The 17,424-nt window shown below is 38.1% G+C and overlaps 1 protein-coding gene across 1 annotated transcript in view; it reads right to left on the reverse strand.

Annotated features, from left to right (window-relative positions):
- dnm1a (dynamin 1a) overlaps positions 1–17,424 on the reverse strand; it is an 88,976-nt gene extending 71,552 nt beyond the window's left edge. The window contains exon 1 of the mRNA XM_041811674.1: positions 17,067–17,424. Within this exon, the coding sequence (XP_041667608.1) occupies positions 17,067–17,227 (161 nt within the window). The 5' untranslated portion in view covers positions 17,228–17,424. The remainder of the gene's footprint in view (positions 1–17,066) is intronic.

Here is a 17,424-nt window from a genome sequence, read left to right on the forward strand (position 1 = left end):
TCAGCCCTCCCGAGGTGTTGTGATGAAACAACAGTGAGGAAAGGTTCCCATTGGCAACCCCTGTGATGTCCTGGCGCTTGCTGGCCATTGGTTGACTTGTGGGGGTGAATAAAAAGGGCATGGTTGGGACTTGAATTATGTTATAATAGAAAGAACTGTGACACAAGGAGTAAAACTTTGCATTAACTTTTTTCTGTAAAGAACAGTAAGTTTTAAAAATGTTAATTGATACAACCAATGAATAAAACGACATTTTAAACAATTTCATGGATTTTGGAGACTAGCAGAGCTAAATCTATGAACGAAAAAGAAAATTGGCATCATCAGTAGGACAAAAGCTCCAAACGTTTCAGAACATTTGTGTAGCTAAGACACATTACTGGCTCCAGGAAGAAAAAAATGAAAACTGGAAGCCTCCAAAAAATTAACTCCCTTTTGGATTCATTTCTTTAGTAAGTAATCCTTTTATTTTTTTGAAGATTAAGTAAACTCTAGGCTGGCAGCACAGATAATGTTCTTATTGTAATCTAATATATTTCCCTCTTCTAACAACCAAAATACTTAAAGCTCCTGTTAGGAGATTTTAACTTGTTATGAAACAGACTGATATTAACACTGATGTCTCTTTATGACCCACAAAAGAGAACAAGATCATCAGTGACAAGACTGATTATGACTTTATTGTTATTTTTTATTCAAGTAACTTTACTGCCATGTGGTAGGAGTCAGGCAAAGCAATTCACAGCATGCTGAAGAAACACACTTTGATTACTGATGTTGCCGGATACACTGCTTACTTTTGTGCATTTGAGAATATCAGCAGTACATAGGGACTGCTTTTTCCACTAGGCAACCTACAAAGTAAACCAAAAGTTCCTCACAGAAGCTTTGAAACATCCACCACTTGCTTTCCAACTATGCTAATCTAATGCAAATGTTTGCATCTGTAAATGACTGAAACACTGTCCTGAAGTATCTGAGGAGAGAACTTTGTTTACACATGACAGCGTGTGTCAACACACATGACTGCCTGCCAATATGTTTTTACATTGCTGTTTTTTTTTCACACACAAAACACACTGTTTTCTTCCAGGGTGCGTTCAGCTGCTTATGCAACATCAGCGTCAGCTCGCCACTGGCACTGTGTGCTCCCCAACCAGCTGACTGGACCGTTCCTATTCAGTGATGTGTAGTGTGACTGTCTGTGAGATAGTGTGTTTACACAAACAAGGGGCTTTTCCAGCCTTGCGTTGTTGTGTTCATTCTTAATTCTAATGTTGAACCTATTGGCTTGCCTTGCTAGATGTTAAAAGATTTAACATACTTTTAAGTGACAGAGTTAGCAAAAAGAAAAATGTTTAGCCCTTCCAAAGATCAAGAATAAATGTAAATGTAGTCAAATTAGAAGAATCATAAATATTGATGGAGGGAGTCTTTACCAGTAAAAATTAATTAGACATACATGAGGCTCCTAAAGCAAAGCCTGGGGCAGTTTGGATCCACACGTCCTGAGCTGAGAGTTTAACAAGGCCAGACTGCTTTTCTCCAAACTGTGACTCAACTTAAACATGAGAACGAGCTTTTATGAAAAATGTTTGCATCAATACCATTGTTCTAGCATCTAGTTAACTCATTGATTGCCATTGACATATATATATGTCATTTATAAAACAACGCTTGAGTGCCATTGATGTATATCTATATATATATATATATATATATATATGTCAAAGTGTTTTTTCGGCGGCTGGCACAAGGGGGCGCTCTCACGCTCCCTGTGAGTAATTTTGGGGCTTCTGGGATACGTAGTCAGAACACTACAGGACAAGCAGGAGAGGACATGGGCGTATAGGGAGGTCCCGTGGAGGCCGTCCAGTTCCAGAGTGTGAATGGCATGACAGTGACTGGAAGCATTGTTATTTATTTTACAATAAAATAACATTTGCAATACAATTTTCAGATGTCTTTTACGTTATTGAAGGCAAAAATATAACATTCAAATCACTGTTCTGCTTGACAGACTCTCTTTCACAAAAAATGCATTTTTCTCAGCTTTCTAGAAAAAAGTGGTCTTTTTGGTGAAACTAGCCTCTATTCAACTCAAGATAAACCAAGAACGGAACAAGCTACAAACAAACGTTTTTTTCCCATGATGAAATAGAGAGGTTCTTCTTTCATTTGAGCTATTTGGTGTTTTCAGAATCATAGTACAAAATATTCTGTGGGTCTCGAAAGATGACTCAAAATGGCCAAAAACGCTGGCACAAGCCACTTTCCATTTTATAAAAGGGCTGGCACTCAATGAGTTAAACATCTAAGGGACCTCTTACCTTATTTTTTACCTTTGTTAAGAGGAAAAAATTTGATAACACTGTAATGTCTGTGAGATATAGAGTATCAAGCTGGAGCTAACAACCAGTTAGCCTAGCATAGAACTGGACAGGTTCAGTTAGCCTGACTCTGCTAAAAGGTGAAAAAAAAAGAAATGCTTATCTGCTCCAAAGGCTCACCAATTGACAGACTGTGTTATCTGTTCTATACATATAAAAAAAAAAGTTTAAACAAATTCCATTAATATTTAGGTGAGTTTTTGGTACATTGCTTCTAAGTAAGCTAGTAACTGGCAGGAAGTTACAGGACAGTTTAGGTCTTACACCATTATGTTAAATATTCTAGTTTTAGAACGACAGTTTAACTTATTTGGAAACAATTATTTCTTACCAAGAGCGTATTTTGGAAAACTGATACCACTTTTATTATTGTGAGCTGTTAAGCATACAACTGGAGCTAGACGCCAGTTAGCTTAGCTTAGCATAAAGACAGAAAACAGCAGTTAACACTTAGCTCAGTAGCTCAGCTTGCGCTAAAAATATCTTTCTTTACCATTTCTTGCTTGTTTTAAAAAGCACTGATTAAAACAATACATTTAAAGATTAAGAGAATATCTTAACCACTTTGGCATTCCTCTTAGAAGAGGGAAATCTTAGCTTGTTGCCAGGCAAATAGTCATCTACAGTTAACTCAATAAAAAAAGATTCAAGTCATTTTAGAAGTAGGTTATTTTATCTTACATTTTTCTCACAGAATAACATAAAAACAATATCCTTTTTAATTTTTTGACACATGTATTCTTCAGCAACTGTTGTCAGATAAAAGAAGCCAAAGGTAAATGGCACCATCTCCTGGTTAACAGGAGTATTGCAATATACATATATTTTGATTAATTGGTTCAAATAGAGCAACACTACCCAAGTTAGACTTGGATAATAAGTAAGATAACTTCTTTTCAAGAAAAAACACAGTTTATTCAAATACCCACAATCTTAGAGTGTCACAGTGACATTTCTGATTAGTGGGGTCTCTGGTAACCATGGAAATTTCTACTATGCCCACGAATGAAAACTGTTGACCGATAGATGCATGCTGCCATAGTATGAGGCCAAATTTTTGCAAACTAGGATATATTAAAGTATTATAATTTAAAATGTAAACAATGCAATAAAGCACTGATAAGAGGTACTTATGTGGTTTTAAAGCTTGAAAAACTATGCTAACAAACAAAATGAATCACAATGGATTGTGGGACACATAGTTACTTCAGTCTCATAGAGAAATATGTGTACAGTCTTGAACTTTTGACTTTATCTCTGCAATAATTATTTTTAAAAATGGCTATGGGGGATTTGAATGGTGAATTTTACTTCCAGAACCAGAGAAAAAGTGGGTGAACACTGTTAAGCTACATTTTCCTGTATCTTGTTGAGTTAGTCTGTTAGAGAAGTCTCTCTTTTCATTTTCTGACTTTGCATTATGACACGTTCTGCATGAGAAACAACCTTTGAATGTGTGATTGATACGATAGGCCTAAAATGTCATAGCTAATATTTGCCAAATTTCTGCACCTGCCACATTAACAAAAGCAACAACAGAGTGTCTAGTTTTTGTGCATTGAATCAATACTAATCCTTCTCTGTTGGCTTTTAATTGTGTCTGTCCATCTGCTAGTCTACCTGCCTGCCAGTGTGCACACTGATGTGTATTTGTGTTGGTGGGCCGTCCCTCTCTCCCACTTGGACGTCTTTTCAGAGCAGACAGATGGCTTAAACTGCAGGTTTTCTCACTTTACTCCTCTTCATCCTCCCATCAAACCGTCTCAACAAGAATCCCCCGAACACACACACTACACACAGCCCTACTGTATGTTTTCATGTACATCCTGCCCTCTAAAACACCATAACAGGGAAAAAGATGTGACAGTAGTGTTCACTCATCATATACCTAATCCTGCTGAGAGGGAAAGAGCACCTCCTGCTGCCCCCACCCCCTCCTGTGTTTTCATCCCCACATGATAAGGCAGGCGAATGAAAACAAACGCTCATGTGTCTGCCAAAAAGCACAGACACAGTCCTGCACACAGGAAAGACACAAGAGAACTGGAACAGGAAAAGAAGTACAGACAGTGATGGAGACTCAAGGAGAGATGAATATACCTTCAGCATGCACTTACCTATAAGTGCACTTAGCATATACTATCTATCTATCTATCTATCTATCTATCTATCTATCTATCTATCTATCTATCGATTTTTATCTTTTAACAGCCCTAGATATGATATGTAGATGCTATCACAAGTCTATTCACTTACTTATGAAGGAAAATCAATGAATAATGATACTTTTAAAGTGTATATTTCTAAATTCAAATATTAAGTAGCATTAAAAGAATACAAAACTCTATGTTTTTACAGCTCTCTTTTCAAAATAAGTTAATATTTTCCAAAAACTAAAAGTTTTTCCTTTTCAGAAAATAAAGGCACTCCTACAAAGTGCAATAAAGGCACTGTTGTAAACATAAAGGCCTTTCTGCACTCATTTTTGTGAACCTTTCAAGTACTACTTAACACAATAATTGCAGCCTTTAATGTGATGATGCAACTGCACAGCCTGATATTGTTTAGCACTAGGTAACACACATACACCTTTTCAGCCCCCCTCTGCAGAAAAAAAAGTGTATTTTCCTGCCAACTGCAGTATAATTAAACTATTGATTAAGGGTGGGACAAAATATTGATACGGCAATATATCCTCATCCTGACTTATGTGGTACAATTATTGCATCACTCCTGCCATGGTTCTCTAATTTAAAAAAATGCTGCTTTGACAGATTTCCCCACCAATGTGACTCACTTGGTCAAATCATGTCATAAATATTACAACTCAAACTCAACACCCTTCTCTGTCAGTCTCTTCATATGCAAACAATCCTCTTATCCTGTTCTAACACCCCAGCCTCACAGCAGTGAAGAGGCAAAACCAAGCAGTGATTCTTCCTGTCAGTGAATGAGTCTGCCTTTTGGTGATGAGTTCACTCCCACACATACACTTACTGCTGAAAGCAACAGTTGTCAGATAGCCAATGAAACGGCAGGTTGCTGGATGGTGGACATCCAGATTAGACGGTAGCCAATGGGAGAATGTGTTACAGGTAAACTGCGGCCCAAACAGAGATTAGAGTTAATCCTCTGTATCGGGACAAACGCTCGCCTCTCTTCCTCCTCTGAGTGCTTCCTCTCTCTTCCTGTGGTCAGACACACTGCAGGTTTTTAATTACATAACTCTTTGAAAGTCATTTTAATAGCAATAACTGTAATAGTGGCAGCTTATTTTATGAGTCTAATAGATGTTGATCAACCACCATGATGTGACCTCATACAAGGATTTTATAATTTAGTACAATCATTTTTCCATAGCAGAAAAAACAATCTGCAGCTTTTTTGACAGAAAAAATGCCAAACAATTGCCTGCTTCTATCTTCACCACTGTCAGGCTTTTGTCTTTTATACCAGCTAACTACAGAGGGAAATTTAACCGTTATTTCATAGGATAAACTCAGTGGCCATTTCATTAAGCATACCTGTTCAACTGCTTAATAACACAAATATCTACTAAGCCAGTCATATGGCAGCAATCAGTGCTTTAGGGTATGTATACATGGTCAAAATGATGTGCTGAAGTTCCCACTGAGCATCACAATGGTGATTTAAATGACTTTGAATGTGCCATAGTTGTTAGTGTCTGACTGGCTGGTCTGAGTATTTTATAAATTGCTGATCTACTCCATTGCATAGATATCTTTAAAATTCATCTGGGAAACCTCCAATACAAAATATTTGGGGAGGGCAGGAATTTTTCAAACAATCCTCAAAGGTGATTGGAGGCTGGGCTGGAACTATCATAGTTTTCAAACAGCTGAGCTTATTAGTGGATAAAACACATGCAGAGGCTGGTCTAGAGAAGTGTAAAAACATCTTCTTCCCCAAGAGGAGCTTTCAGTGAGGCTCTTTGCTCTTGTTTTAATAAAGAAATGTATTCCACTTCTGATAAAACTCCTGCTATAGCTACTTTCAAGCTTTTCACCACACCACTGGCTGTCATTGCTATTGGCTTCCAGAACAACTAAACCCTGCGAGTAGCGACCACCTCATTCTCCTGTAATAATGCTGATTGGTCAGACTTGGAACAACTGTTCCAGATTGGAGCTTTGCAAGATGGATTTCCCTGATGACATACATGGAACCTAGCCAATAGATCTGCTTTGCAAGGTTATCATATACGGTTTTCTATGGAAAGGGGTTGTAAAAGGAATTTTCACAGAAAGTACACACTCATAATCATTGTTTTTCCTTAGCTATTTATATTATTGTGTTATTTTTGCAGCACTAGTAATAAATAATCACCTCAGAGGCTTAATGGGGGGATGATGTGAGCCCCTGTTGTGGCCTCCAGAGAAACAAAACATGAACTGAAAGATGGGGACATGTAATATGTGTATCACTGTGAATGTCTCACGGCATAATGATGGCAAATGTACTGTGAAAACAACTTGAATTCCTGTACAGACCCTGTTAAGTTGTTCACCATGAGTCCATGACATCACTGGTCTTGATGGGATATTACCCCGACTCCCTAACGCTACAATGATATAAAATCACCAAGCAGTTCATCTCAATATAGTGTGTTGTTAGCTGATGTCACTGCCATTGAAAATCAACAGCCAGCTACACACTGTGTTTGTTCATTATGAGGTAATTTCTCAAATCTATTGGGCTACGGGTCATTAAAAGTATCATAATGGAGAGATTTGTACCAGAAAACAGTAAATGTAATCCCCAACTTCTGTCTCTCTGCTCTTGCAAAGCCAGGCAGCTGCACTCTGATCAGAAGCATTTTTTAAAAGTTGAGAGGACTGTATTTCTCCTGAGTGGGCGTGGCCTCAGTTCATTCAATTGTCATAACAAAAACCCTCCTAGAGCAGATTTTACTGCATCGTTTTTCATAATTTTGAAGCTCAATTTCATAAACTTAGAGATGTTTTTCATGCATTAAATTTGACCTGGTGGTTCATAACACAGTGGCCTGTCATACAACAAAACTAAAACAGATTTTTTTTAATCACTTTACAGGGACTTTAAGATTGTTCTTTGAGTTACACATTAGCCTTTGGGCAGCTGTGGATCAGCAGAGTTGGTCATCCCTAAACCGGAAGCTCAGGGCTCGATTCCTAACTGCTGCAGCCACATGCCAATGTGTCGTTGGGCAAGACACTTGACCCTTAAATGCTCCCACTGCTCCGTCAGTGTTGTGTGAATGGGATTAGTTAATACTAAAGGCCAATTCACATAGCAGCCTCCACCAACACTGTGTAAATGCGGTGTGAATGGCTCAGTAAGATCTGCATCGTAAAGGCATTTCAGACTTGTTTGGAAGACTAGAAAAGTTATACAAGCTCAAGTCCATTTACCAATTTCATTGTTTTCTGACAGTTAAGACTGAACAACTAAACTGGTAATCAAAACCCTCTGAATGTGTAGTTGGCCTACTATAAATGGTGGCAAACATAGCAGAAAAAATGACAAAGTGGAGCCATTCAAAGCGGAATATTACTTCCTTCTAAAATGTTTGGTTTACGAGATGTTTTAGTTGTATTTTCAGAGAACCTTCACTGAAAGAACTGCAAATACATTTAGAATTGTAAAAATTGAGCAAAAACTTGCAATAGCACCAAACAACCAAAGAAGAAAACACAACATTCTTGGACAAATTGTCAGCCATGTATGTTTAGCTTACCTATTATTTACTTAGCTCCACTAAAATTTCAAACAAAATGTTGTCATTGCTAATCTCCCTTAGATCTAAAGACCTCTGAAAAAGACTACTATGTCCTCTGTCACTCTATAACCCGAAAAACAGCCAGATCCTTTCAGTGTTTACTGGAGAATGAACTTTTACTCCTGATTGTATTTCCTTATGCAGCATCTTCCTACTCCACTGCCCTCCTCCTCCTGCTCCTGCTTTTTTACTGAAAGGCATAAAGGCTTTACCGGAGCACTTTACTGTCCTCATCTTTCACATGAATGAAGCTGCTGCTACCCGTCGTAATGCCTACGGCCTCATCTGTGTTATGTAATACACGAATCCAGCTATATATCATTGACTTAATCTCTGAGTGGGGGTTGGAAATGGTGAAGACAGCAGACGATGAATAACGTCTACGTTGTTGGGGTTTAATGTTCCTGGGTTGCACTAGTGGCCTGTACTTATAACAAATTGCAGAGGCATCCCAGGAAAATGTCAGAAAGCTTGTTTTTTGTAGGCCAGTGTCAGCACTAAGACTGACCCTAAATTCTGCAAACACCTGACAACCATAAATTATTTTGTGCTCGCAGTCTCAAGGCAATCCTCTGGAGTACCAACAACATAGCACTGCAAACATTTGATACAAACAGGAAGGCCAATATTCCCACATATTTAATCAATTCTCTTTTTAATGTAGATGTTAAAAATGCCTTCCATGTCCATTATCTTTTATTCAGAATTTGTTGGTTGTGTTTTTATAGAGGCAGCTGCGGTGCTGATTTAGGATTAGCAGTTTTTAAAGGAGCTGTCCGTGGTGCTGAATTGTCTCTGTACAAAAACATGAAGCTGTGATAACACATTATGCTTTTATAATTATCATCCTTACTTCGCTGCATGCAATAGGAAGAGGCTCATTAAATATGAATTATGCCTGCTGAATAAAAGCCTCATGAAAACTGTTTACTGCAGAAATTTGGTGGATTCCAACCTCTCTTTACTTCTAGTGTCTAATGAGTCAAACTGACAAAACGTTTAACTTCAGAAAAATGAATAGGAAAAAAAAATGAAATAAAAAGCTTTGTTTCCTTTTGCCATAATCAGGGTGTTAGAATATATAAGTGGGTACTGTAGCATACTATATTTATTCATAAAAGCATTTTTAAAGAAAAAAATCTATGATTTTCAGAAGCTACGACTTATTTTGCTCAGTTTACCTGTGACAATAACTATATTTTGGTGGTTTTCCCAGCACATGACTTATCTAATTTCAACTTTGGGATAATGACACAGGTTTTACAGATATTTCCAGTGAATTTCTTAATATGTCAAGTAAAATGGGACAGTAATAGCTAATCCCATTGAGGGATTAGTAAATTATATCTGTAAACAGCTGAAATTAAGTTGTTTTCACGGGCAAATCAGTGCTGTAATCCCAAGATAATAAGATGAATGAGTCAAGATGTTGAGAAAACAACTCAAAGATACTCTTTATCACAAGAAATTGAGGGTTAATCAAATTTGCTGATACAGGTCAATTTAGGGCTTTTGTATTAAGTAGAAATGTGCAGACATTAAGCTTCTAAACTTAATTTTGGCCTGCTTTCAACACTACTGGTGCAATTATTTCACTCCACTCAAAAATAAATGTGACAATAAACGTTACATTTATTTAAGGTCAACAGATGACCTTATATCCCTACGTCCAACTCCACCTAAACAGGCTGTTTAAGGCACTGGAGACCACTGACACTCCCTGCTATGTTTCTGGGTAATTAGACTCAAGGGAGAGTAAATTACACAGTGGGTGACAGATGCAGATGGGAAACAGGGGGTTGTGCTCTGATTTAGATTGTGGAAATGTCTTATTTACTGTTGAATCGCATGCAGACCAGTGGATCTAACTAAGAATGATGCTTGACCTATGACTGCAGATTTAGTAGATATAGTTCAGAAGGAGGCGTCTATTAATTCATAATTGCATCAGATATAAACATGTCTAATTATACTCTAATTACTCTAAGGGATGTCACAACAGAAAATATACATTTTTATATGTTATTTATAAATTTCACATGATATAAATACCTGTTTTGATATGGCAACAAAAAATGACACCAGATATCGGGTCATTACTTGATTTTAAGTCTTAAATTAAAGGTAAAATGCACTAAATTGAATAGAGCAATGTTTCTGTGCAACTTAGACATTGTGCAAAAGTTTGCCTTCAATTTTTGATGGATGTATTTCTCTCCTACACACCTGTCTTATGAAGTAAAAGCAGCTTTTAAATTCTGGGCCCTTTTTGAAACTACTGACCAATAAATTAACAGAAACTGCTTGACTATGAATCCTGTGGTAATGAAAAAGTGTTGAAGTATCGAAAACTGTCACAATTTTAGATCTGATATATTTTAGATAAATTTTACTGTGTTGGAGTGGCTTTGGTGTTTCTGGCTTCATTTTAAAGTAATTTTTTAAAATTTTCTGACAGTTATACACTTAATTAGGGCCTCAAGCACCAAATAGTGCAAGAGCCCTATTGGAACCCAAGTTTATTATCATTTCATATATTTGGCTGGACTTTGGAGTATCTAGACAGGCTCCAGAAGTCAGGAAATTTGCCACGTGCATCAGGTTTGGTGAAAGATTTTATGGTTTATTTTTTCTCAGATATGGATGTGGAACACTTTTAAAATGATGCAAATGGCCTGGTGGCTATGGGACGCCCCATGTATGTGGGCCACCCGGGTTCAAGTCTAGCCTGTGGCTTCTTATCCACATGTCTCTTCCCCACTCTCATCCCTTTTTCCAACTCTATCCACTGTCCTCTATAAATATAGGCTAAAAATATACATATTATAAAAGACAGTCCCTTGAGTAGGTGTCACCTATATAAGAACTGAAGAAGCCTTTTGGAGGAGAGGCTCAACATTTTCAAGAGCCTCAGTCAAGTCCAGTCAGCCCCTTGACAGATGTTTGGATAACCATGACCTGGATGAATAAGAACCTACACAGACATCACCTAGAAAAGTTTTGGTAGGTGTATCCAGCACTGAGACTTAAAAAAAAGTTTACTGCCATTGTGGTGAAACCCACTCAGGAAGTTCATCAAAAAGATAGTAAAATTTAGTGGGGGTATTTCTGGCCTTTTACAGGGTTATTCTAGGATTATGTCCTACAATGGTACCCATCCAGTCTGGCTAAATGTTGGTTTACAGCAAAAAAAAAGAAGACCTCAATGATGAAAAATCCCTCAACTTTTACTCAAAGGGTGCAGCCATGGCAAGCTCTTAAACTTGTATGCTTCACAACTAAACGGTAGGTACTTGTTATCTCAGCTGTGCAGGCTTATATCCAACCCAAACTTGTAATGATATGGCAGTACTTGAAATCAGTAAAGAGGCTCCTGTTATTTTATGGATTTAACAGATACAAATCCAATTATTCAAAGCAAAAAAAAGTTTTGTTGCAGGCCTAAAAATAACAAACACCTTGATATTTTATAGCATTATCAAGTCTAATGAATCTCCCCGAAAAAAGGAAAAGCTGCAAATCAACCTAGGAAATAGGATAAATACAGTCCTCGTGCACCAAATATTTTCTTCGCCACTGTAATATTATATCAGATAGATCCCGCCATCACCGTTTAACCTCACTGCTTTTGCCTTGTAGTTAAAAACTTTCATTTTTATCAGAAAAAAAGCCGCTTTGAGGCAAGTCTAAACTGAATGAGACAGAAAAGTCTGGGATGAGAACGCTGAACAGCCTGTCTGTGAGGACAACTGATGAAAGGAGGATCAACAAAATGCCTGAAGGACGATACAGGGGGAAAGAGATCAATTTGATTAGTGTCCTCAGATGTTCTCTCATGCTATTAGCACAGCATATCTCTGCACATTGGGTGTCCTTGTCCCTGAGGCCCACCTACCAGGCATCAAAATCTAATTCCTCTGAGGGTAAAGGTGTCACGGCTAACTATCGGAGTCTGGAGGGAAAGTGAACTCTTCTCAGCAACAAATAAATCAAGCCTGTGGTTGCTGGTTTTTGCCTTAACCCTTTCATCAAAATGCAGACACCTTCTTGATGTCTATAAAAGATAAAATAAGAGAAAGCATCAACTTTCCCGCAGGTAAGATAGGTTTGATTAGGTCATTTATCTTTGTTATTGTCATTTAACTGGATACTAATGGTTTGTGTTAACTGTAAGCTGCAAATGAAGAAAGAAAAAAGCCAAACCTGAGCTCTGTGAGCAAAATAATCACTCCAATATTACTGCCAAATTTTGCAGCATTGCTGGCAGTTTCTATTAAAAGTAAAAAGAATTAAAAGGGAAGCAGCTTAATAACAGCCAGAACGATTACTGCTCTGATAGAGAACATCACATTAAATTGGTTTCTGAGTGGGTTTCTGAACAAGAGTGCAAGGGAGGAGGATGAAGCTATAGAAAAAGAGCACTGTGACATCCAAACACACAATGCAAAAGTGTTGTAGGGTGTGTTGCTGCTGGGAGATAAGCCACACAACACAATGGGAGCACTGGGGGGGAGGACCTGAGCGACGTCACCACAGCTGCATAGATTAACACACACACACGAGCGCTGCATGACAGGATGATGCTGAGCAATCTGTTCGCTGTAATGAGATGGCAGGGAGTGCAGCTTTAACTGGCATGTATAAACAAACCATCTGACATCTTTATTACACTAAAATGTTGCCTTTATTCAGTGTAATAATGTTCCATTTTTTCTTTGTCTGTCTCCTGTCAGGATGGGCTGAACCATGGGTCCCTCGGGTGAGGCGGCGTAATTAGGCACAAGCTGTTTCTATGGCTACAGCTGAGTGATTGCAGTAAATCTAGCCCTGCTCATCAGAGTAGGGAGATTGTTTTAATAGAAATGACACAAAAAAAACTCTTGCTTTATCAAAGAGGAAGGAAGGAAGAGATACAAGTGACAAAAACAACAGATGCTGTCAACAATTCTCAAAAATATCTTAATTGTAGGCTGTTCAAGGGGATAAATACCTAAGTATCCTTATGTCACTTTCTATTTTATTATGATTTATTTAAAATCAAGCAGGTGCTTAAAAAGTTTTAGGGGAATGAACAGTGATATAAGGACATTTTGCTTTAGGCGACACTATGCTATATTAAAAAAAATACTGTCTCAAGAGATGTCAGTAGAGCCAGAGTCAGATTAGGATAAAAAAAAAAATTTAATGAAGGTACAGAATAAGACAGAGGAAAAATCAAACAATGTCCATCCATTATTCATTGCAAAGCTAGCATTCTGAGACTACCAGTGTATCCCAAATCGCATATCTTTGTACTAAATACTTAATACTCAAGAGTGCATAAGTGCATAAATAGTGATGTTGCAGATATGCAGTGTGTCTCATATCACATTATTCTGTTAGTATAGTGTATTACAGTACAAGTAAATACAGTACAGAGCACTTAATCACAGCACGTTTGTATTGTCTCAAAATCTGTGTTACGGTTTTGCACTTACATGAAGAGACAGAGGTTTAACTGCTTGTTTTCTTCTACTTCTACAGCAAGTTATAAATAGACATTAGGTGACTATAATCAAAACTTGATGGCTATTTTCATTCACAATTAGATTTATATGACTTATTTCAACATTATTCACTATAAGAAAATTGACTTATTCTGCCTCAAATGCCTTTTTCTTGATTGAAATCTGCTGCTGTTGCTAATACTGGTTAGCTAACATGCTAGCTAGCTAATGGATGCTGGCGTTAGCTAGCGTACTAGCTTGCTAACAGTACCATATCTGCTATCTTACCAATATAGCGTTCATTGAGGGTGCAAAATGTCCATTTTTCCACACTCAATTCTTGCATGGTTTTGAGTGCACCAGTAGTACACTGCATTAGAGTATAATTCTCAGTGTGAATGCACTATGTGTACTTATGAACTCAAAATGTTCAGTATTTAGTACAAAAGTATATGATTTGAGGTTACATTGATGCTACTGTTAGCATGCAAAAGGGCTAGCAAATTTTAGCATTCCTAGCTAGCAAGCTAACATGTCATTAGCAACAGCAGCACATTTCAATCAAGAAAAAGGCATTAAAGGCAAAATAAGTTCTTTAAATTCAAGTGAATAATGTAAACATAAAACTGAAGTTACATAAATTTAATAGTTAGTGTATACGGATGTAAAATTTTGGTTAAAATTGCCGAATGGGTGTAAACAACTGCAGTTTAAAAAAGAAGTAGAAGAAAACCGAGGCGTTAACCATTGTCACTTTCTGTCAATGCAAAATGGTAGTACATGATTTGGTACAATACAAACCTGCTGTGATTAAGTACTCTGTACTGCATTTAAATGTACTGAAACACAGTGTACTAACAGATGTATGTGATTTGAGACATCCTGTAGGCTACAGTAGTTGTTTCCAGGCTAGCACATCTGAATTTTGGATTATCAGTGTTTATTTGTGGGTTACGTAGGCAACAAGTTTAAGTAAAAAAAAAAAAAAGTAACAGTGGAAAATAAAGGAAAGTATTTATGTTTTAGACTTTGGTTTCATTTCAACTTTAAAAAATGACAGTAGTAAAATATTGCTAGCTTAGCTTGAAGACAGCAGCTTGAAGCTACATGAGCCGTTACCTGCTATAGTATCAGTATTGAAAATTTCTTTGGTGGTTAAGGGCCACATTATTGCAAAGACATTTTTTTTGAAGAAGAAGAAGATAAAGAAGATAACTCTGGATCATGCCTAAATTTTAGTATTGGTGTACAAAAAATGTGGAAGTAACTAAATGCCAAATCCCAGGTGTGGGCTAGCAAGCTAGGTCAAAGCTACATTAGCCAAAATCTCAGTGGTTTAATTGAAGGCTATGCATGCATCACATTTTAGTAAAGAAAATAATGAGTGGAACAAACATGGAGAATCAGTCTAGTTGTTCTGCCTTTGATTTCATTTTCAATCTAAAAATGTCAGAGGCAAATAATGTGAAGTTGTAGAATGCTAAATTTCTGTGTGAAGCTAGTTGGAGTCTAGATTAGCTGCTATTGAACCAAATTTAGGGTAGGAAGAAGAGTTAGTGGAAAAAATAGACCATATTGATGGTTCTTATTTCTTATTCTGTTTATTTTAGTTTTCTGTGGAAGAAAAATGTAAGACACTAAAGCCTTAATCTGCTTGAAGCTAACAGCTTGAGGCTACTTTACATGCTGATAGCCTAACTCGCCTGAATTTCTCCCACATTAGGGGTCAACTTGCACTATGTACCAAATTTCAGAATAAAAAGATCAGTTAGTGGGGAAATAAGAACAATGCGCCTCTGCTATTTCTGCCTTAAATTTATTCTTAGTATTAAAAAACAGGAGTCATATGCTAAGGCTCTGTTTGAAGCTAGCAGCTCCAAACTTTTTGAAAAGAGACTAGCATACCTAAATTTTCAGGACAAATCTCAACATTTGTACACTGTGTTGTTGGTTAAGTAGGTAACAACTTCAAACAAATAAGAGTTACAGGAAAAGAAAGGAAATAACTGAGTTGAGTGCTTTAATTTAATTCCACTGTAGAATTGTTACAGTAGCCAAAACGCTAAATCCGAGAAGGGTTCGAAATCTCCTGAAAGGCTGTGTTGTGTAACTCTTCAGCTTGACAAAAATATGCCTTTCTCAAGTGGCATGGTAGATTACCCTGTCGTGTTAACGTATGCATGTCTCACCTACTCTTCCTGTTAAGTTGAGGATTAGCACTTTGGCCATGTGGTGAACTCTGAACTCAGATGCCAAGCAAATATAAAAAGATTGAAAGTATCAGATAGAAATGGCAAATGTGCTGACACTTAATGAGATGTAGCATTGAGTGATGGCTCAGTTTGAATCAATCAATGATCAGTTCCTGCACAGATAGATCCTTGCCTGTCCTCTGGGATGTAAAGCATTTTGTGTTTGAGTACCCAGGCCTTGTTTAAAGTGGGGGGATGAGCTGGCTCAGAGCCACACACAATCTGACCTTGCTTAAGCAGGAAATACTGCTGAATCACACACTCTGCACACAGGATCCAAAAGGCTTATGTCTGTGGGGTGCAAAAATTCTTCAGATCAAGTGAAATACAAGCAAGGAAGTTAGCCAGTACCACTTGTGTTGTTGTTGCCTGCATGCAGTAAGCTTCACTTACAGTAAGCACTGGCAGACAGATGGATGAGCTGAGCTGGAAGGGCTCAAAGCTCAGGTGGACTCTCTCTCTCTCTCTCTCTCTCTCCCTCTCTCTCTCTCTCTCTATCTTTCCCTCTCTGCAAGGTCATACTGCAGCATAGCAGATCTGATCTGTTCCCCTTTTTTTGTTTGTAGCGTCATCATCTATGACAGACAGAAAACTGTGCAAGTTTCCAGGACTGAAACCTCAGCACACACAGGGCGAAGCATCATTTTGCACTCTTGGCTGGTCAGGATTAAACAGCCTGAGGCACTGCCACAATAACAACAACCTGCCTGTGACTGTACCTACTGTCCACGGGGGGCAACTATAACATGACCCTGCATGTGTGGCAGATGTTCAAGTCTTTGCAAAAGCAATACTTTGTGTAATTTTTGCAACAAAAAATATTAACTTTAATAACTTACTTCGTATTCTTTATCATATCCAGATAGGTTTTGTTTCTCTGAATAAGTTATTTCTCTGGCTACGTGTGCTTCATTGAATGCATCACGCACCAGTCAACAGATAAACTTCCCTGAGGATTTATACAGGCCTAACAAAATAATCTCCTCGCCTTGGTGTCGTGTACATGGGCGAAGAGGAGGGGGATATGTTTCAGAGAAGCCTGTAAACCTGCTTCAGAAGAAGGGGGATGGGAAAAAATGTGTAAAGTGAAAAATTAAAAAAAGAAAAAGAAAAAGCACCGAGCCCGTATCAAGATGCATTGCTCGGAAAATCGACTTACTTGCCCACGAAGTTCTCCAGCACCGAGCTCTTCCCTGCGCTCTGGCCGCCCACCACGGCGATCTGCGGCAGGTCCAGGTTCGCGTTTTGCCCGATGGCGGAGAAGGCATCCTGCATGCGGTTCACCAGAGGAATCAGATCCTCCATCCCCCGGTTCCCCATCTTTGCTGCCTGGTTTCCTTGTCAGACCAGGGAGTGGACTGAATTCTTTATTCCCTCCTTCCCGTCACCCTCGCTTTCTGAGGGTGTTTTTGGATGGACTGCGCACACGCCGGCTCACTCCTCGGTTTTCTCCCTCATTGACTGCGCCTCCTCGGTGTGTCAGATCACCTCAGTTGGCCGGACTCTCTCCAACAGCG

Source organism: Cheilinus undulatus, linkage group 17 (assembly GCF_018320785.1).
Source record: "Cheilinus undulatus linkage group 17, ASM1832078v1, whole genome shotgun sequence".
Classification (NCBI taxonomy): domain Eukaryota; kingdom Metazoa; phylum Chordata; class Actinopteri; order Labriformes; family Labridae; genus Cheilinus; species Cheilinus undulatus.